The sequence below is a fragment of the Kryptolebias marmoratus genome, linkage group LG11 (genome assembly GCF_001649575.2).
Source record: "Kryptolebias marmoratus isolate JLee-2015 linkage group LG11, ASM164957v2, whole genome shotgun sequence".
NCBI classification, from domain to species: domain Eukaryota; kingdom Metazoa; phylum Chordata; class Actinopteri; order Cyprinodontiformes; family Rivulidae; genus Kryptolebias; species Kryptolebias marmoratus.
This window is the reverse complement of record NC_051440.1, coordinates 12,170,099-12,190,429: the sequence shown is the minus strand read 5'-3', so window position 1 is coordinate 12,190,429 and position 20,331 is coordinate 12,170,099. Positions and strand designations below refer to the sequence as shown.

The 20,331-nt window shown below is 43.1% G+C and overlaps 2 protein-coding genes across 3 annotated transcripts; both read left to right on the top strand.

Annotated features, from left to right (window-relative positions):
• Positions 1-395: 395 nt before the first annotated feature.
• LOC108229854 (cingulin-like protein 1) lies at positions 396-15,156 on the top strand. 2 transcript variants are annotated; one of them, XM_017405555.3, is made up of 19 exons: positions 396-489; positions 3,121-4,078; positions 4,153-4,247; positions 5,527-5,632; positions 5,721-5,816; positions 5,926-6,074; positions 6,447-6,588; positions 6,694-6,906; positions 6,991-7,197; positions 7,602-7,706; positions 7,788-7,940; positions 8,154-8,324; positions 8,535-8,687; positions 11,816-11,905; positions 12,636-12,719; positions 13,948-14,072; positions 14,246-14,354; positions 14,467-14,630; positions 14,709-15,156. In XM_017405555.3, exons 2-19 carry the CDS (start codon positions 3,158-3,160, stop codon positions 14,785-14,787), a joined length of 3,162 nt encoding a protein of 1,053 aa, XP_017261044.1. In that variant the 5' UTR covers positions 396-489; positions 3,121-3,157; the 3' UTR covers positions 14,788-15,156. The 2 variants fall into 2 exon arrangements, with proteins under 2 accessions (XP_017261044.1, XP_024859526.1); XM_025003758.2 differs by having other exon boundaries at positions 422-489; positions 3,124-4,078.
• A 52-nt stretch (positions 15,157-15,208) lies between these two features.
• Positions 15,209-19,902, top strand: LOC108229882 (aquaporin-9-like). Its single transcript, XM_017405593.3, has 6 exons — positions 15,209-15,501; positions 15,676-15,802; positions 17,310-17,447; positions 17,622-17,740; positions 18,360-18,577; positions 18,869-19,902. The coding sequence occupies exons 1-6, from the start codon at positions 15,424-15,426 to the stop codon at positions 19,077-19,079; spliced, it is 891 nt and encodes a 296-aa protein (XP_017261082.1). The 5' UTR covers positions 15,209-15,423; the 3' UTR covers positions 19,080-19,902.
• Positions 19,903-20,331: the final 429 nt, after the last annotated feature.

Below are 20,331 nucleotides of genomic sequence, written 5' to 3'. Positions count from 1 at the left end.
TTAGTAGTAGTAGAGTTAGAATTAGCATTAGTTTTAGTAGCAGAAGTACACTGAAAAAGATTTAACAAATCTTTTGGAAGATTTGAAGAGATCTCAGTGTATTTTAAAAGGTAAAAAAGTAAATAAAGTTTGATATTTTGAAAAATATAAGTTACAAAACCCAAAAGTGATAGCACCAGTCTGCTGAAGGAGCTGAACATTTTGACATATGGACAGTTAAAATAAAAATAAAACAAAACAGAAAGCAGGAGAACAATAGCGTAAATGCTGCCTCATCATTCGCAAAGTAAACAAAGCGGGCAGCTGTCAATCATGACCCCCTGGCTGTAGTGACGTGACGTCACTCCGAGCTGCGGTCACGTGACATAACGCCCCGGAGAGAACCGCCCCTCCGAGCGGGAGGAGGGGTCGAGTCCGGCCGGAGACAGAGCGGTCTGATCGGTCAGAGGAGCAGGACTCACCGCCCGCAGCGGACATACTCACGGCGGGGTAAGTGTCGAACCACCAGCTGCCTGAAGTAGCTGCTCAGCTCGGTTATCACCTGGGGCTACATTTAATCAGTCGGCTAGAGCTTTTTAAGAAAATTTAAAAATTTAAGTTTTATTTAAAGTTTTATTTAGCGCCCAGTGACGCTTCAGGAGTTAGCCTGAGTTTTGACATCAGTTCCGTTCGTCGCCACAAATTGAAAACAGCTCCTCAGTGAACGCTTTCACACTTATTAAAGCCTAAAACATGTATTTGTACAGGTTCGCTTGGTTTTTGGAAGGGCTCATATGCTCCAAGGGCGTTTGGGTTCAACGCAATTTGACTTAAAATGGTTTTAATGGAATGATTTGTAAAATTATAATTTATTATCATCATTAAAGTAAAGAAACCACCAATATCATTTATTGGTCTCTTGTTAACTTAATGGAAAAGTCCTATGAGGAGGTCCTAATAATGGAGTAAAGAGTAAAACTAGTAAAGCAAGTTTTCTTTTTCTTTGTATAAATAATAATAATAATAATAATTTTCTTTACATAAATAATAACAGCTAAACTATCAGGGTGTTTTTTATCAGAATCATAGTGCCTTTATTGTCACTGTAAAGATATGATCAAAACAACAACAACAGATAAGACACAAGCCATGTAGGCAGAGCAGGAGAAAAAAATAATAATTAAGTTTAAAAGATAGTCTGACAAAAGGGATATTAAAGCGTTAAATAACAATCTGTGACTGTCAGGATAGCAGCACTGGACGAGAACTGAAGTTTAAACCAAACATGTGCAACAATAATCAGGTTTTATGTTGCTAGATGTAACTTTTTATTTCTCAGAAAAAGGTTAAATGAGTGTGAAATGGCTGCACCTACATCACCGTCCCTTCAGCCTCCTGATGCAGACTTCAGCTTCGTTCACGCCACGGGATTTTTATACCCGCTGGTCAAGTTGTTCTCATGTTTTAAATGTGAATAACGAAAGCCAGACGTTTTAGTTGCTACTGTCAAGATGTGCGAGTGTTTCAAACACATGATTTGTGAGGTCTGATAACAGGCGTCAGACTACGAGAGTTTCCTGAAAAATCTTCCTGAAAAAAATGAACCATTTAGGACGTCTATCCATCCATCCATCCATCCATCCATCCATCCATCCATCTATCCATCCATCCATCCATCCATCCATTTTCTTTACCCTTTTTTCCATGCAAGTACCTTAATGATTCCCCTTAATTCTGTTGAAATTATAAAGTTTATTTAGCAACAAAAGCTTCTTTAAGTTTGCTGCTAGAATCTTGGGACGTCCTACGTAGTGGAACCACATTTTCATCGAATGTTTCGACCAATAAACCATTAAACCATCAAACACCCTTTTATTTTGGAGACTTTTGTTGCTGACGGTTCCTGTAGAGATTTCATTGGTGCTGCTTAACTTGAGGAGTGCATTAGTTAACCATCATCCACTTTAGTTTTGAAATATTTTACTTCTTTTCCAAGAAGTTTCTATTTAAAGCCAAGATTGTCATTTACTTAAATGACTTTTGGTTATCTCTGCTTTTTAGCGTTGCATCCCAGTTCAGCTGGTGCTGGTTAATTATCTTGTTATTTAGCTTGTTGATGACAACACTTCTTCTAAGTACCATTTGAGGGATCCTTAGTATTACCAGTCGTACTTGTACCACAGCTTGAGAACCAGGGGTCTTGGTAAACAACATTACTTATCATATAATTAGGCTATTGTCTGTAATATTATTGTAAAAAGTGTCCATTCTCTGGTTGTGTTTGTATTTGAAGTCTTTGAGTTGAAGTGTTTTGTCACATTAACCTGTTCAAGTCAGCAATCGCATCTCAGGATGAGTTTATTTATGTTAGAGTCTTATTTCTTGTGTATTTTGTTAAGTCTCAGGTTTTTCCAGTCTTATTTTTTCCCTGTTGTCACTGTGTTGTCAGTTGCCCTTATCGAGCCTCCGGTTTCACCACCTTTTTCCTGCTCCTCATTAACTCTTCTGCATCCACTAACATGAATTATCTCCAGCAGTATTTAAGTTTCTGCCTCTTTCTTTTATATATATGTTTGATGACCTGTTTTTAGTCTTATTGCCTCTGATTTTGTTAATAAAGTTAAATTCTGCCTCTTTATCTGCTTGTTTCGTCCTCCTTTCACCGTGGATTGTGACGGGACGGGGCTCTTGAGATGATACGTGATTGTTATCTGCACAAAACCTCTTGTGTTCGGGGGTTTCTGCCTCATAGTGGTGTATTTGTTGACAAACATATTTTCTCCAGTGCTATACCATGAAGTGGGTGACGACACCTCGGTGTCTTCGGCCAGTTGCCGTCGTCATGCAGTGGCTTCAGCTCGTGCTGGACAATAGTGTCCTGTCATTAGCACACAGAAGGAGCTGTTTTCATTGCACAGCAATATCAGCCTCCCAGCAGGGTCCATTTATTCTGCTTCTGTGCTGGCCGCTTGCACCTGCGACAGGAGCTCTCAGGACGCCTGTCATCGTGCACACCGACCCTGCTCCGGTGTTTTGTAAACAGTTTATTTGGCCGTACCGTCATGATGCGTCAGTTTTTCAGTCCACTCTCCCATGCAAGGGCAGGCAGCCTCCGTTCAACTTGCCTATTTGTGTTTCCAGTAGATCGTCAGCGAAGCTGTCAGACGCAGAGGCTAGGATGGAGTCCCACAGGCTGAGCGGCTCCCCAGATGTCAGGATACAGAGAGGCTACATGCTGGCACACTGTCCCAGAGGCAACCAGGACAACGTGTTTGGAGTCAGGGTGCAGGTTCAGGGCTTTAAAGGTCAACCCTACGTGGTTCTGAATAGCTCCGGCCAGGAGAGCCATAAGGACATTTCTGTCATAACTCACCAGGCAGGGTACAACCCGGGAGTGGTGAGGAGGTCTGTAGATGGAAGGCAGTCTCCATGTGAGACACAGAGGACCGGCACCTCCTCTGTGTCTCATTATCAGAAACATCCAGAGACCCTGAGACCTTATGACCCTGAAAGTAATAACTGTGTCGCTCCTTTCCAAGCAGCCTCACAGCCACACTCTCCTGTAGCCAAGCCAAGGATCCCTCTGCCTGCTGAGGGCCCAGCAGTGGACACAGCTGAGACTCTTCCCTCAGGTGGACACGCTGACCTACAGTCCCCAAACCCAGTGGACACAGACTCCATCATGTCTGTTGGGAGGCTGATAAGCCAGTTCAACACCAGCCTGCGGAGAGGAAGGGGCCCGAGGAACAGGCTGGACCCGGAAGCTTGTCGACGCTCCCGCAGCGTGGACAGCAGTCGGATCTCGGATTCCTCTTCCTCGTCCTCTTCGTCCAGCAGAGCCTCGTCCCTGAAGGGCATCAGGGGGGAAACCTCAGGCGGGCTCTATCCTCCTGGTTCAGCCAGGGCCCGACTCCTCGGAGGACAGTCGGCTTTGACGAGCAAAGCGGAGGAGAGCAAGCCGGGTGCCTCGTTCAGAACCCAGCCCGGCAAAGAGACGGTGTCGCAGCAGACTGCGGCACCGTCTCGGCGAGCAGAGAAACCCTCCGCCTTCAAGCCGCATGCCGACCAAACCGATGAGTCTGAAGACAGAGACGCACAGGTAAAGAGCTCTGCTTCGGGGCAAAGCGTTCGTTTATAATGATGTATTTATTCGCTGATGTGTTTTCTAACCAGGTAACTCCTGATCTTCTGAAAGGGCAGCAAGAGCTCTCAGTAGATCCACCTGAAGACACAACAAAGATAATACTGTTCACCTACCTGAAGAATGGGTACGTATCTCAAAATGTGTGCTCACCTTAATCAACCTGCAATTTATGGTGGACATGTGTCTATACTCAGAGGACATTTCAACTACTGGGTTGAAAGAAGGCTTAGCTGTTTTGTTATTGACCAAGCAGCAATAAAACACACCCATCAGCTCCTCTAAAGCTCACTAAATTACATGTTCAATATTTTTGTTTGTTATGTCCCTGCAAAAAAAACTAACTGGTGTTTTGGACGGTTTCTTGTCATTTTTGCCCAAACTGTCTGTCGCCAAACATGATGCAAACCTGTGACTCTGTGAGCTTTAGTGAGATTAGCTAAACAAGCTGCTGCCTTTAACCTTCGGCGCTTCAACAAAAAAAAAAAAACATTGAGGCTCGCCCGCTGCTAAAAGGGTGCTGAAAAGTATTTTGTTCCGTCTTGTTTGGAAAAGGACAAATAAAACTCTTGTTTCAACCTGTTTGTTGAATGAACAGTAAGTTCTAGATTATTACTCCAGTTCTAAAAAACATCAAGAACTAAATTTCGAGAGGACGTGGGTCACGCTGTTAGACTTGCGAGGATTTTAGAGCCAGCGGTAGCTTTGGATCAGTGATGCCAAGAACATTAAGTGAGCAGTTTTTGTAAAGCATGATGGCTCTGTGGAAAAGAAAAAAAGAAAACGGGTTCGATTTCCCGCAAGTCAGAGATCAGCACAAACCAGCTGTTCCAGGAAAAAAGTTATTATTCAACAGGAGTCGGGGTCAGACTAAATTCTGATATAAAGATTGAAAATACTCTCATAGATCTGAAATACTGGCTCAGTCCTTCTAAAAAATCAACACTTACTCATTTAAAACAAATGAAATATGTCTTATTTTTAACTCAAGTTCTAATCCAAGTAAATGTGTTCCCTTAAAAAAACAAAAAACAGAATTTGGTGTCTGATTTCACACCTCTTTTTGTCGATGAGTTTGTACTGGCTCTACAGCGTGGTCCGAATCGAGCCGCTGCTCCAGATGTGTTTGCTCAGTCGTACGGTAGTCAGGAATGCAAAGCAGGAACGTGTTTTCACTGATAAAATGACCGCTTCATGTGGAAACCCTTAAAACATCTGCCAGGGCGTGCTTTTTGAAAAATAAATATGTTGAAGCGGAGCTAATATCTGCTCACTAAAGGCAAGTCCAGGGACATGAGCTCCTGTTAAATCTATGCTCACTTAAAAGCTGGGAAAAGTGCAATCTCACCACTGGGCGCTCGCTATAATAGCCTTGTGCTCGTGAACTCGTTCTGTTTGCTCCTCAGGACGACGGATGACGACTCCACCACCCAAAGAAAAGTGAAACTTCTGCTGGAAAAGATCAACAAGCTGAAATGGAGGACTGCTGAGAGCGTGGAGGAGGAGGAGAGAGTGAGATGTTTACCAGGGAGAGCAGCACAAATTATTTGACTTTGACTTATTCCCCTGATAACACTGTGATGTTGGACATGTTTTTTAGGACCACGAGGCCAAAATGAGCGTCCTGCGGGAGAAGCAGGCAGCTCTGGAGAAAGAAATGTCTCAGTTAAAACAAAAACTGGAAATCGAGATCAAGGTGTGGCGTTAACTCCACATTTTGCGGATTCGTCTGGTAACAACTCACTTCTTGTTCCTGAAGTTGATTAATTAATCAGTTTGTTTTTTTGTTTATTTGTGTGGTGCAGAACGAGATGACTTTAGCCAAGGCTTTTGAGAAAGCAAGGACTGAGAAGAAGCAGCTCCAGGACGAGAAGACCAAGAGTCAAACCGAGCTCAGCAAACTGAGAGAAAAACTGGCTGAAACTGAGGCAGAACTTCAGTCCACCAAACAAGAGTAAGTAAAGCGTAAAACTGAAGATGCATCTTTCCAGCCTGAAAAGAGCTGCAAATAAGACCTAAAGTCAAGCAGACTTGTTTTTCTTATTTCGTTTGATTTGATAAAAATAGTTGCTTTTTACACAGCTTACTAGAACTGGGTTAGAAGAAAAAGGTTCCTGAATGGCCTGAATATTTGGTCTATTCTTGTTAAAAACAATTTCACATTACTGCATATAAACACATGTGATATAAAACAAAAATCCTGCTTATGCTCCAGCTTGTTTAACTAAGCCTCTGCTGATAGGCTTTGGATGTTCAGGTGAACTGTGATGTTTAATGTGTACCTAAAGGAAAATGTGCCTTTCCTGTCTTTTTGTCGTTCTGTCAGACTGAATCAGATGAGGACAGAAAAGGAACGATCCAAGGCGGAGATGAAAGACCTTCAGCAGCAGCTCTCTGAGATGCACGATGAGTTGGACCAAACCAAGAAGGCAGACGTGATAAACACAGAGAAAGAAGTGCTTCTCAAGGTAAACTAAAACCAAAACGGACCGGAAAGGCTTCCCCAAAATCTGCAGCAGCTGTGGAGGGTTTTACCTGACCTGTGACTTTTCTGTTTGGTGGCTGTCTGTCAGGATCTGGCACAGCTCCGTGTGGACTTTCAGGAGATGCTCCAAGTCAAGGAGGAGCAGGAGGAGCTGCTGCGCCACACAGAGAGGGAGTTCGTCGGCCTGAAGGGGGCACTGAAGGAGGAGGTGGAGACGCACGATAAATACACGGCCGCTTTGAAGGAGGAGTACGAACAGGAGCTCGAGAAGCTGCTGAGGGATCTAGAGCTGGCTAAGGAGGTGAGGGGGGAAATATTTGCTCTGACACAGACAGTACAGAGGAAGATTCGTTTCGACTTTAATTGTCTTCTCCCCGTCCCGCAGAGCAATGCTCTGCTGGCTCAGGGGAGGGCTGAGGCGGAGGAGGAGCGAGGCACAGCGAAGGTGCAGCTGAAGGAGCTGATCCAGGAGCGGGACCATCTGAAGGGGAAGGTCCGAGAGCTAAACAACAAGGTGGAGCAGCTGAGTCAGGCCATCCAGGAGTTCAAAACCACGGAGAGGCTGATGGAGCAGAGAGCAAAGCAGCTGGAGGTGGGGAGATGGAGAAACAAAATACTGGAGATGATTTTGTTTTTTAAGACAGGCTATACATTGGAAAACACAACATTGGCTATAAATCAGTCAGTTTTACAGATATTGAGCTAAAATTCGGTGTGGTAGTATCTGAGAGACATCACCAACGCATACGCCAAGCGCTAACAGATTGAGCTAGATTTTGCAGGATTGTGTGAGGTCACCTATAATGGTATTTTCAAGATTTGAATCAAAACAGCTACAACTTTGTCATTTTTCCACATAAGATGATTTTAGTTTAAAACTCAAAAGATGCGGTGGGAAATACGCAGTTCCTAAAGGAAAGCCAGGCCTTTAGTTTATAGACGCTGTCAGTCACAGATGATGTGATGTTTAGGTTTCCTGCTCCTCTCCTTCCCCAGAGGGAAAAGCTCCAGGTGGAGGAGACGCTGAAGGACGTGAGGAGGAACGAGGACGAGCTGAGTCAGTCCAACCAGTCGCTGCTCTCTCGCCTGGAGGATGTGCAGGTAACAAGATGCGCAAGCGCGCAGAACGAGCAGCGCAACGTCGCTTTGGAAGCTGACGCCTTTTTCTGCTCCGCTCTCAAGAGCAAGCTGACCAAACTCAACCAGGAGCACAGGGAGTTAAAGGAGAAGCTCAAGGAGGAGAGGAAACAAATGGAGGAGCTGTGGAAGACAAAAACCGAGCTGGAGGACGAGAGGAGGATGCAGGACAGGGCTGTGGAGCAACTGCAGAGGAAGGTGAGAGGTGGCGGCGTGCTGTTTTTCTGGGCCTTTTCGGGGGAATTCTGCACATTTCTGGAGCCAGATGAGGCTTGGAAGTCTGTTTTCTTAAGCATAAACCCACATGAAGTCAGCAGAAACAGCCGATGAGTCGTGCGCTCACAAGCCTCCTCAGTCCATATGTCCAAAGACGTCCACTTATCTGAGTCTTGTGCTTATCTTCCTGGTCAGATGACTAACATCATGGAGGAGTGTGAGGCGTCTACAGATGTGCTTCAGAACCAGGTCGACGAGGCCAGAGAGAGGAGTCAGAGGGAGTTGGCTGAGCTGCGGAGACAGCTGCAGGAAAAGGGAGCAGAGCTGGAGAAATCCAAACAGGCGGCCAAAAAACTGCAGGAAGAGGTGTGGCACTCGGTCTCTGATTCATCAGAATGAAGCTTCAGCTTTTAGTCACCAAGAAAATCACAAGCTAACGTCATCCCTTTGTTTCAGATTTCAGGATGAAGTTTTGTGTGAGATTAGAACCAGAAGTTTATCCTGATGATTCAGGCCTGATGGTTTTTTTTTTCCCATTTCCACTTTTACGAGTATGGTTCTGCTCTCTCCGTTCAGCTCCTTCCTTTGGAGGAAGACCTGCGGAGGTGTCACCGGGAGCAGCAGGAGGCCCAGCTGAGGGGCCGGCAGCTGGAGCAGAGGGTGGAGGAGCTGGAGGAGAGGAACGCCGCCGCGCTGGAGGAGCGAGAGCGCCAGATCCGACTCATGGAGGTGAAGTTCTGCTGAATGAGCTGCGATGTCAGCGCGAATGTGAAAAAAATGTTACTGTGAGGAGGAAACAGAAACCAAAAACATGGAAAATATGTGACACACTGCTGCTGGGGTTCACTCCCAATCTTGTTAAAGGCTTCGCTGAAATGAAACCGTTCATGTCTTCAGTCAACATTTGTTTCTTAATATTTAATAAGGGCTTCATATCATAATCATTTTTAAAAACAAACTAGTTTTTATTAACACGTTTCTTCTCGCCTTTATTTTTTTCCTCAACCTGTCTATAGGTGCTCATTAAGGCCGTTGTTTCCAAATGACTAAACTTTCATGTCTTTACAGCCACCGCCTTTTGTTGTGTTTTTATACTGCTTATCAGTCAAGTTAGGAATTATTTATTTGTTGTCCTAATTGTCCATTTAGTCTTTTGACAGCTCTGCTGACATCTTGAAAAACAGAAAGACTATGAAGAGTGCTGCTTCATGTAGTTTTTGAATACAGAATAATCTTAGGTAGTTTTATGTAATCATCCAGTTGATACCTAAAGATTAAGATCTGCCCACACGGTCATTGGGAGTTGTTTCAGTGACAACAAGAATATTCTGTCATTTTATTGTTGGGCTCCATGACATCATTTGTAGTTTAGTAAATATTAGGGATGTAATGGTACGTATATTAGTACTGAACTGTCACAGTACACAGATCCTGGATGGGTACATTAAACTAAACAACAAATACGTTAGTCTTAGTTAAACACCACTCTTATCTATAAAAAGGCACATGTTTTTTTTTAGTTCCAGCTATGACAGAAAAGGAGCAGGTTGCATGGAGTTTAAAAATATATATCCGAGTAGTAGCTAGTTTTTCCAGCTACAATGAACGCTGCACGTGTCTGTCAGAGGGAAAAAACAACAACCTGGCATTACATTTAGGTGGAGAAAAAGAGTGAGCAGCTGTGTGTGTTCATAAAACCCTCAGAGTTTAGAGATTTTAGGCTCATTCAGCTGAAGCTCCTGAGCATCAGCCCCACATTTTATCCCACACTGACTGAAGAGCAGCGTAACAATCTGTTGGTGTGTTTCTGATCTTCTACGAGACTCATAAAATAAAAAAAGGTGCCGTCCTGCACGCCTAGTCCACGAACAACACACTCAGCACACCACCTGTAGGACCTGTAGGACACTGTTTACAGTTCTGATTGGATGAAATATACAATATAACATGACTTTTTACTATTTCATTTAAATATTGAAGTTAAAAGTTGACTAATCCTACCTTCCTGTACATGAATCTGCCTCAGTCTCCACACTAACTATTGTGGTTTCTTCTACTCTCTGCTTGGTTACGGTATGTTTAAAACAAGCGTGTGTGTTTGTGTGCGGAGACTACGTGTGGCATTTGTTTCTTGTTCCCGTTCCACCAAACCATGACCCTCGCGTCGATGTACAGTTTGTATCGAACCACGACTGCGGCGTGCTGTTACACCTTGAGTAAACAAGGAGAAGGTTTACTTCAGCGGTACTAAAGAGTATTAAAAAAAAGAAAAGCTCATTTTCTCTGGAAGCCTTTACACCACAGAGTATAAACACGAGAAGAAAGGAAAACTGAAGCAAAAGAAATCTCACCTTTAGACAATTCCGTCCCAGTTTTAGCTCCAGTGGTGGAGCTGTTCAAGCTTCAGCCTATTAGTGAATGAAAATAATGCCTGTAACTAAGTCAGTTTTACAGATACTGAGCTAAAGTTTGAGATAAAAAAAAAACTGGAGAGAGACTCGAAGGACTACCAGAAGGTGAAGACTGATGAGGAAATGGAAGACGGGGGGCTAAATGATAACAGAGAACAGGTGTTGGTGGGCACGACAAGACCGAGGAGAGATACTGATGTGATGAAACACTGGGGAACAACTGAACACAAGAGAAATACAGAAAGTACATATCGCAAAGAATAAACAGGAGAAATAAACACAGAAACAATTAAAAAACTACCAGAAAGCACAGGTCCTGGCACCGAACACTGACGGGTTACAGGACGATCTTGTTTAAAACTTAGACAAACGAGGCACGAGGCAACATGGATTCTTTCAAGGAATCCTAGTTTTCATTTAAAATCAAAGTGATTTATAAGTAAAAACAAAATCCAAATTTGGACTAATTAAATAATTTGATTTGATTTCATTAAGTGTAGTTTTCAAACTCTCTGGACAAAGTTCAAATCAATCAGATTATATTTTTAATGAATATAATTTTAATAAATAAAGGAGTCTTGGTTGATTTTTTTTTCCAACTGAAAATTTTTGTGGTATTCTGCTTTGGTGTTAACATTTAAATATTTTATTTTCTTAAATTGTATGATAATGAAACAATATTGAGTCATAATTGAATGTTATTTGTTTTTATATATAAAATAGCAAAGGTGTTAAAATTAAATTTACATCTAAAAAATATTCTTTTATTTGTTTTAACATTATTTTGTGCTGTTTTTAAAACATTTTGAAATGTCTTTTTTCATTCCGAGTTTTGTTTTGCTTAATTTTTCTAATAAGACTTTTTAATGACAAAATAAATCATTGTCATTAAAATACTTTTTTGTAACTTAAAAACAGCACTAATAAAGTTTATAGACAATACAAACGATTTACCTGGCAGTCATACAAGTTACTTTCATTAAATCAGGCTGGACTTTTTTAAAATTTGTTTTCACTTCTGTTTATTAATAAAGAAAATTCTTGGCTGATAAATATGATTGCCTTTTACTTCATGAGTGTACGTGCACTCTTAGCCCTCCCTGTGAACTGTAACGGCGCTGAAAACATCAGTGGAAACGGCATCATGCTCTTCAGCTCTGTTTACCTGCTGATGACAAAACATTACACCAGAGTGTTGACACTGCTATCAGCCGAGGTATCAGCCGAGGAAGCTGGTGTTGACTGTAGAGAACTTATCAGACCAGTCTGGGTGTTCTCACCGATCCCCCCACCTCCTTCACCACCTTCACTTCCTTCACCTCTTTCCTTTGCGACAGAATAACCTTTTGTCCTGTTAGCTTATTTAATGTTTTCTTTATCCTTTGTGAAATGTTCCAGCGTGGCTTGGTTTAACCAAACTCCCTGATGTCTCTCTCTCCCCCTCAGGAGCGCATCGGTCACCTCGCGGAGGATCTGAACGACGAGCGCTGCAGCGCCGACCGCCTGATGGAGCGATTAGACAAAACCAAAGAGCAGGCACGTCTGTTCCAATCATCGGCTCTGTTTCCCCCCCCACACACAGATCTCACGTTGCGCAACAGTTCACAGATGTCCTCGCCGTGTCCCGTCGGTGGTATAATTCGTTGCCCGTTTTCAGTACGGAGACTCGGCCCTACATCTGTTTTCATTACAAACACGTGTAGAGCCCAGTTCTCAGATTTCCTCTCAGGCATTGAAAACTGCTGATCTGTGAGTCCAACTTGGCTGTAGATCATTTGTTTGTAGTTGAAACTCACTATAACTTACTTAATTATAACCTTCATTTATAATTTTATTTAAAAAAGACCTCACATCTTCGGTGTGCCTGTAAAGCTTTCTATCCTTCTGTAGAGTAAAGTGCTATAATAATAATAATCGACACAAACCCCTTTTTTGGGTGGGGTGTAAAAGCAAAAACAAAACTATTGTGAGCACACTCCCTTCCCGGGGCCTCTGGATGTGATTAGTTATGAGAGATTTTAGATCTGATGTGGCCACTCGGGCCAGCCAACATTTCTTCAGAGCTAAGGAGTCACATTAAACGGGTTTGAACCGTATTCTGTCCTTTTTAGTAACATGTTTTCAGCCAGTACTGAAGTTTAAAAGCACGAGGGGAGGGCTGATTTTATGTTACGCTCTTTGGTCGAGAAGTAGGCACTCAGTAAGTGGTTATCAAGTCCTTCCTGTTGTCACGTGCTGAACAGTGATATTCAAACGTTCGTCACAGATGGATCAGATGAGGAACGAGCTGCTGCAGGAGAGAGCAGTCAGGCAGGACCTGGAGTGTGACAAGACGAGCCTGGAGAGACAGGTAAGTCTTCAAGCTGCAACACTGGAAATGGAGCCGAACCTGCCTCACAGTTTACAGGAGAGAACCTGGTCTTCCTCTGCCTGCATATGTTTTTAAATCTCATACAGGTGCCTTTTCTGTCACACTGCAGATAAAAAAACTAAGAGAAATACAAAAAGTACTGCCACCAGCTGAGAGTTTTGTCTCCTAAATCACATCAGATAGTTGTGCCCCCTGTTAGTTTCGTTTCAACAGTTAAATTGAAAAAAACAAATAAAATTTTAGGGAATCCTTTTCCTAATTTTGCTTTATTCACAGTCTATAAGAGCTCACCCAGCTCAGAGCATAACCTGCTTCGTTTAAAGTTAGGTCGGAGGAGACGCTTGCTGATGTACTCCGGTTTGTTGACAAGTTATTGATATTTAAATTAGGACTTTCCGAACGTTTTGCCGAACCTAAACGCTGATCTGTGGCTTGTTCTCAAACAGAACGGTGTCTGTTAGCAAATCCGTGCTCACCGTTCACTAAACTGAGAGACGAGATTCTCACAACCTTCACGATCTCGTTAGTTTGAAGTGGGCTCCATCCAAGCCGAAAAAAAAAATATCACTTTTAGGAAAAAGTAGTGTCAAATATTTAAATAATTGGATGTTTTAACTCTCACTTAGCAATCGCTTTTTCTCAAAGGGATATTTTGGGGTTCGGTTTGACAAGTGGAGTGCAAAGTGTCTTAAGAATAAGATTGTTGAAGCCTGGAGACTGACTTGTCTTATAAATAAATAAAATATCTAAGTACACCTTGTGCATTTTGTGTAGAGGTAGACCTATAGGCTGACATTTGCCACTTTTTAATCACAAAGTAGTTTCTGATTTCTAAAGGTCGGCATTAACCATAAAAAAAATAAACACATATTAACTGGCCTCTAATTTTGTGACCCGACTGTCACCACATCAGATGTAATAATTAGCAGGGATCTTCAGGGTCTTCTGTTTGAACCTGTGAGTGGAAATCTACCTCACAGTTTCAGTTTTAGGCTTGTTTTACAGCCTTGTCTAAAAAACGTCAACTTCCTTTCTTTCGCAAAATCGTTTTCATTTCTAAACACAGCAACATTTAGTTCCAGGAACGATCCGTGTAACGCCAACACCTGTGGTAGAGCTGTTCCACAGAGTCTGACGTTCCTCAAACGAATCCTGCCTGCTGTTTAATGTAAGCAAACAAAATTCTGTGTTTTGTTTCCTCCGTCAGAATAAAGACCTGAAGAGCAGAGTGACTCACCTGGAAGGATCTCAGAGATCCAATCAGGACGCACTCGTCTCCAAACTCAACAGTCGGATCCAGGAGCTGGAGGAGAGGCTGCAGGGAGAGGAGAGGTGACACTTGCTGTTTACGTTTTCCCATGAAAGCATCGCCAAACGCCAAGCCCGTCCGTGTTAGATGCGGCGTGGGAGCGAACTGTAACTGTCATCCGAACACATTCCCTGTGTGTTCGGACTACAGCGAGGCCGCGGCAGCGACGTGACCTCTCTGTTGCTTTTGCTCTCAGGGACAACAACAGCCTGCAACAAGTGAACCGCAAGCTGGAGCGCAAGCTGAAGGAGATGAGGATGCAGGCGGACGAGGAGCACGTCAACCTGCAGAGCCAGACGGAGCAGGTAGGCACGGCGGCAGGCGAGACCTCGAAGGGAAACATTGAGAAGTTGGGAGCTGGGGGGGGAAGGCGCGACCCGAACTGACGCAGTGTCGCACTTTTGGTAAACTCCGCAGCTGACTCAGAGGCTGAAGACGGTGAAGAGGCAGATGGACGAGGCGGAGGAGGAGATCGAGCGCCTGGAGCACTCGAAAAAGAAGCTGCAGAGAGAGCTGGATGAGCAGCTGGAGGCCAACGAGCAGCTCCACGGGCAGCTGAGTGCGCTACGTAACGAGATGAGGTGACCTTCTGACAGTAAAATACGACCTCGCTAACTCGTGTCTCTGGAAATTGATATTTATCTTTTTTTTTTAAACAGACGTAAGAAGAAAACCCCTTCTATCATAAAGGTTGTAGAGGACAATGTGAACGACATGGATGACATCGGATCTGACTAACTGAACACATATTCTGGACTTAATGAAGTAATATTGGATTTTCTGTGTTGATATCTTAATTCAACACCTTTCATTTAACTACTCAGGCGTGATTTCATCTTTGTACTTACTCAACAACATGTCAGGGCTGACCTCTTGTGGTGATATTTTAAACTGCACCTTTAAATAAAAAAAAGAGCAAACCACTGCAGTTACATACTCATACTGATTTATATTCCTCTTTTATAAATTATTATACTACTGCGTGAATTAAAATTGTGAAAATCCTAAAAATCTGAAACAAATAACTGCACCTATTAAAACCCTTTTTTTTAACATATGCCTCCAGAAACTCTTGAAACTACAATAAAAGCTTGATGTTTCTGCTCATTTCGGCTTGTTTTTTTTTTTTGTCCCACATGTGACTTTTTTAACACTTGCACGTAAAAGTAACAAAACCAAAAACACGCCTGTCTGTTTGTCGTTGCGGTACCAAACTCAGAGTGCTGCTGGAATAAAGTGAGAATTGTTCAAATGGATCAATAGTCTGTGCTGAATGGCTGCAGCCCAGGCTGCGGAGGTGGCGATTTGACTCCAGAGGTTCCTGCAGCTGGATGTGTGTCAGTCTGAACAACTTACAGTTGGGGGGGAAAAAACATGAGGCAACACTGTGCTCTCAAACATGGAATATTCAAGGAATTCCTGGCAGAATTCCTCGGGACATTTGTCTTGGTTGTAAGTATGTTTTTGGGTTTTTTTTCCCCCCTTCCTCCCTCAAAAATGGAAAATGTTGCACAATGTAGAGTACTTGCAGTTGTTTCCAGTCACCAGATGATGTTTAGGATTGTTTTTCAGAATCTTTCCTGATGTTGGGTTTAAAAAAAGTGCCCTTTTTTTTATGTCTGTTAGCTGTTCGGCTGCGGCTCAGTCGCTCAGACCGTCCTGAGTCGAAACACGCTGGGCGAGCCCATCACCGTCCACATCGGCTTCTCCGTGGGCCTCATGATGGCCGTGTACATCGCCGGCGGGGTGTCAGGTAATTCAGTTTTTCTGTTTGTTGTTTTTTTCTCATGCAAAACCTGTTACATCGTACTTTGATTGCAGCGCCTTGATCAAACCTCATAGAAGGGTCATAACTTGTTAAATAAAGTTGGAGAAAATTTTTTGTTGCATCCCATTGCTCCCAAATAATCTTCCGTTTAAAACAAGATGTCTGTTAAATAATCGTAGTTAATAGAAACAACATTGTGACACAGTTCTTTTGTCTGTTCTGTAAACCTTGTTGCTCGGGGGGGGCGTACAAGCTTTGTAGTAATTATGAAACTGTAGGACTTTCTGTCCAGCCGTGTGCCACCTCGGCAGCAGGAACGTGCCGGCTCTCTGTCCAGATCCAATGAATGTGCTCTGAGCATCGATTTATCAGCGCAGCCGCTCCGGGGTCATGCACAACCTCCGGGCGGTAAACGTCCTCCAAACTCCATTGATCAGAGGCTTCAGCTGCTTTTGGCCGATGCCAAACCAGAAGGACCAACAGCATTTCACAGAAACCCAAGTTTTAAAAAACGAGAGCGCCACGTTGGGGCGTGAGGACTGACGAGCGCCTCCTGGTTTTGGATTTTCACATTTTTCAGAAAGTACTTGTCGTACAAGGCGACGTTTGATCGAGTTGTCACAAATGAAGTGGAACGCTAATGCGAAGCACCTCTAACAGTGAACAAAACAGCAGTATAAAGACCTACATGACACACTTTCAAATAGGTCAAAATTAAGCCTGAATGGATTCCACAGCCTGAGATTTATGTTTCATCAAACAACCTTAATGTTTGCTGCTTGCTTCTAACAGTTCAGTAGCTTTAAAAAAGGTCAATTAAAGGTCTGGACAGAACGCAAACAGGCTGATTATGATATAAACAATAAAAGAAATCCTAATCTGGACATGTTAATACCACCAGAGTGGGCCAATCTGTGCCACATTTAATCATTATCATCAGGTTTTTTGTATCATTTAACACATATAACCTGTTTTAGTTACAATAAAAGAGCCTGAAATGTTTAAATGATTTAATTCTCATCCTCAATTATTGTGTTGTTAACGGTACATTCCAATAAAATGTAAAAGCTGCAGTTTTAGTTCCCAAAAGCATTTTACAGCAGTTAAACAAGCCCAGTAATTCCCAGAAAACCTGTCACGTTTCAAGCAACTAATTGACCCAGAGATCTAATGCAACGCGCAGCGTAGTTCAGCTTTAGGCGAAATCACGTTGTTGATTAACAAATCATTTAAGAGCAATATAAACCCCCACTGTTAAGAACAAAAAAAACAACCCTTTTGGCTAATTTTCCTCCTAAGATTAACGGCTGTGAATTTCTAATCAGTGACCATTATTCTGTCTCTTTACTTGTCATAAAACCCTGAGGTCCTCTGGGAGGCTGCTGTCCTTCTGCTGCCTCTCGTAAAATTGTCATGAAGATGTGATGAAGAGACCTCCCCCCCTCCATTTACCGCACCCCTCTGTCACTTTCTGCTTTGTCCTCCGTCCCAGGGGGCCACGTGAACCCTGCTGTCTCTCTGGCCATGGTGGTTTTGGGCAAACTGAAGATCTGGAAGTTTCCTTTTTATGTCATCGCTCAGTTTCTCGGAGCTTTTGCAGGAGCTGCTGCAGTCTTTGGACTATACTACGGTAACCTATCTCTTATCTATGTATTTTTAAAAAATAAAAACAAGTGTAATCCATGCTTATTTGGGGTATAAATGGTGCCGTGTCTCTAAATCTTAGAAAAAGTCAGCTGCATGCTCGTCCCTTTTAATAAACCAACTGTGATCACTTCACGACGCCTGTTTGTCGCCATCACAGATGCTTTCATGGAGTTCACGAGCGGGATTCTGTCGGTGACAGGAATCAACGCAACGGCTCACATTTTCGCCTCGTACCCTGCGCGGCACCTGTCGGTCCTTGGCGGCTTCGTTGATCAGGTGGGCTCTGGTTGCTGTGACCAGAATCCACAAAAAAAAAATCACATATTTCCACATGTGATTCCCATTTTCCACATGTGGGTCACATAATCCACAAAAAAAAAAATCATGTTTTCACATGTGGAAATGTGGGAATCACATGTGATTCGCATGAGATTCCCATGTGATCACATGTGAAAGTCACATGTGATTTTCGTGGGATTTTTTTGTAAGGGCTGTGCTAACCCAGTGTTAGCACAGGTGCTAATAAAATGCTAACAGACGTAAATTCAGCAGCTCGCTGTACTTGTGGTGTCAGAACGTCACTGGTTTTAACATTAAAATACGACTGAAACATACCTGAACCACTAAACTGTAAATGTCATGCAACAAACTCAGAATAACTCAGTATGACAGAACATGGATAGCGTTTTAGCTAACATAAGTTATGTCAAAGCTGAAACTTCATTTAGATTAACACAGCTGCAGTTGTTTTATGTTAAAGTATTATTGTTTGGTTTTATTTCTGTTATTTCTAAAGCTAGTTATTGAGAGATCCAGTCTGGTTCAAACATCCTAATATTAGAATAGGATAAATTGTGTTATAGGTATAATAAAAGTTGTTGTACCCCCACCGCAGGTTGTGGGGACGGGCATGCTGGTTCTGTGCATTCTTGCCATCATCGACGGCGGAAACATTGGCGCTCCTAAAGGCGTGGAGCCGCTGGCCATCGGTCTGATCATCATGGCCATCAGCGTGTCCATGGGGCTTAACTGCGGGTACCCCGTGAACCCGGCTCGAGACCTGGGACCCCGACTTTTCACAGCAGTGGCGGGGTGGGGGATGGAGGTCTTCAGGTAACCGAGGGTCAGGATTTGCTCTTACTTAAAATGTCTTGACTTAAAGTTCGCATCGGGCAAATTGAGCGCCAGTACTCAGGATATTGTGCTATGTGAGAAGTTTGAAACCACCCAAAAGCAACAATAAGGTGAAGCCTGACAACTAATGTTATGTAACCTCACGTGCAAAGTGATGTGCAGATGCAGTCAATGCTTTTATAGATCCATGGGTAGCGACCTACAGTGGCCTCCTGTGGGAGTTACTGCCCCTGATGCAGTTGACTTTCTTTTTCCTTTTTTTTTTTAAAGCACCGCAGACAACTGGTGGTGGATCCCAGTGGCAGGGCCCATGGTGGGAGGCGTGGTCGCGGCCGTCATCTACTACCTGCTCATTGAGCTGCACCACCCCCGCGACGAGACCGAGAAGGCCCACGAGGAAGAAGAGGAGGAGGAGGACGACGAGGAAGAGGATGAGGACAGCAGCCTTAAGGACAAATACGAGATGATCGCCATGAGTTAGGGAGCCGCCGAGCCGCCGCGTTTTGACTGGCTTTTGCTGTCGGCCCCCGATGAGGAACGACCAGCAGGACAGACTCGCCCCCGTTATTAGAAAGCTAGGCTGTAGTTACACTTCTGACTGACGCCGTGCTCTCCAGAGGCACATTTTCCACTGAAACCTCCAAAATGTCAAACGAACAAAGAAACGTTTTATAACCTGCCGCAGAGAAACAAACAGAAAACACACTCTTTAAAAACACACAGCGAGCAAATTCCCCAATCTTTGTAAGGTGATCAGCCCCACCCCTTCACATTTGGCATCATTTAAAAGCCCTAAATGTCCTCTGTAGGTAGCAAAAGGAGGTAATCCTGTAGTTTGTAGGAGGCGGGAGATATTCAGGTTTACAGATGTCTTCCACAGAGGACAAATTTGAGCTACTAGTAGTCAGGAGGATATTTTCAGTTTCTACTTTTTTTTTTTTTTATGTTTCGTAAACACAGGAAAAATTCAGTCTTGTGTATCTCGTATAATTTCCTGTACTTTTAATGTCACTAAGGTGTAAATATTTCATGTGTATATAGCTGAAGTCAGCTTTGAAAATGAAGCAGTAGTTTGACGTGCATGCGTGTCTCCCTTTAGCTTTGGTCTCGTTTCCCTCAGTCACTCTGACTCGGTTACATTTATTTGTTATCTTTTTTTTATTATTATTAACTTTTACTTTCTTTTTTTGTTTATTTCAGTGAGACTCTTTGGTCCACATGAAGACCTCTCCTTGATGTGTTTCTTTTTTCAGTTTACTTCGTTCAGCATCGTCTACATTAAAGTTTACACAAAAAAAAGTCAAGTTCGCTTCATCTCACTTCTGGAAATGGGTTTTTAAGGTGGAACGATAATTCACTTGACCTAAAACTGAGTGAAATGGGTTCACCTGGGAAAAACTGCCCACCTGGTCAGACATTAAAGGGACAGTTCAAACCTTTTGAACTAGGTTCTATAGAAAGGGTATGAACAATTAATATCCTACCTGTAATTGATAGCTTTTTTTACAACCTCAGTTTGGAGAAATAGAGTTTAATTCTGACCAGAATGATGAGCTAACGTGAGCTCAGACTAGCCATTACCTCATCGATCTGGTCAGGGTAAGACTCAGTTTCTCAAAAACTGAGGTCTCTAAGAGAGAACCTACAGAAGGTAAGATAATACGTCTTCATAACCCTTTCACAGAACCCCATTTCAAATGATCTGAACTATCGCCTTAAACGTTTTATCGATA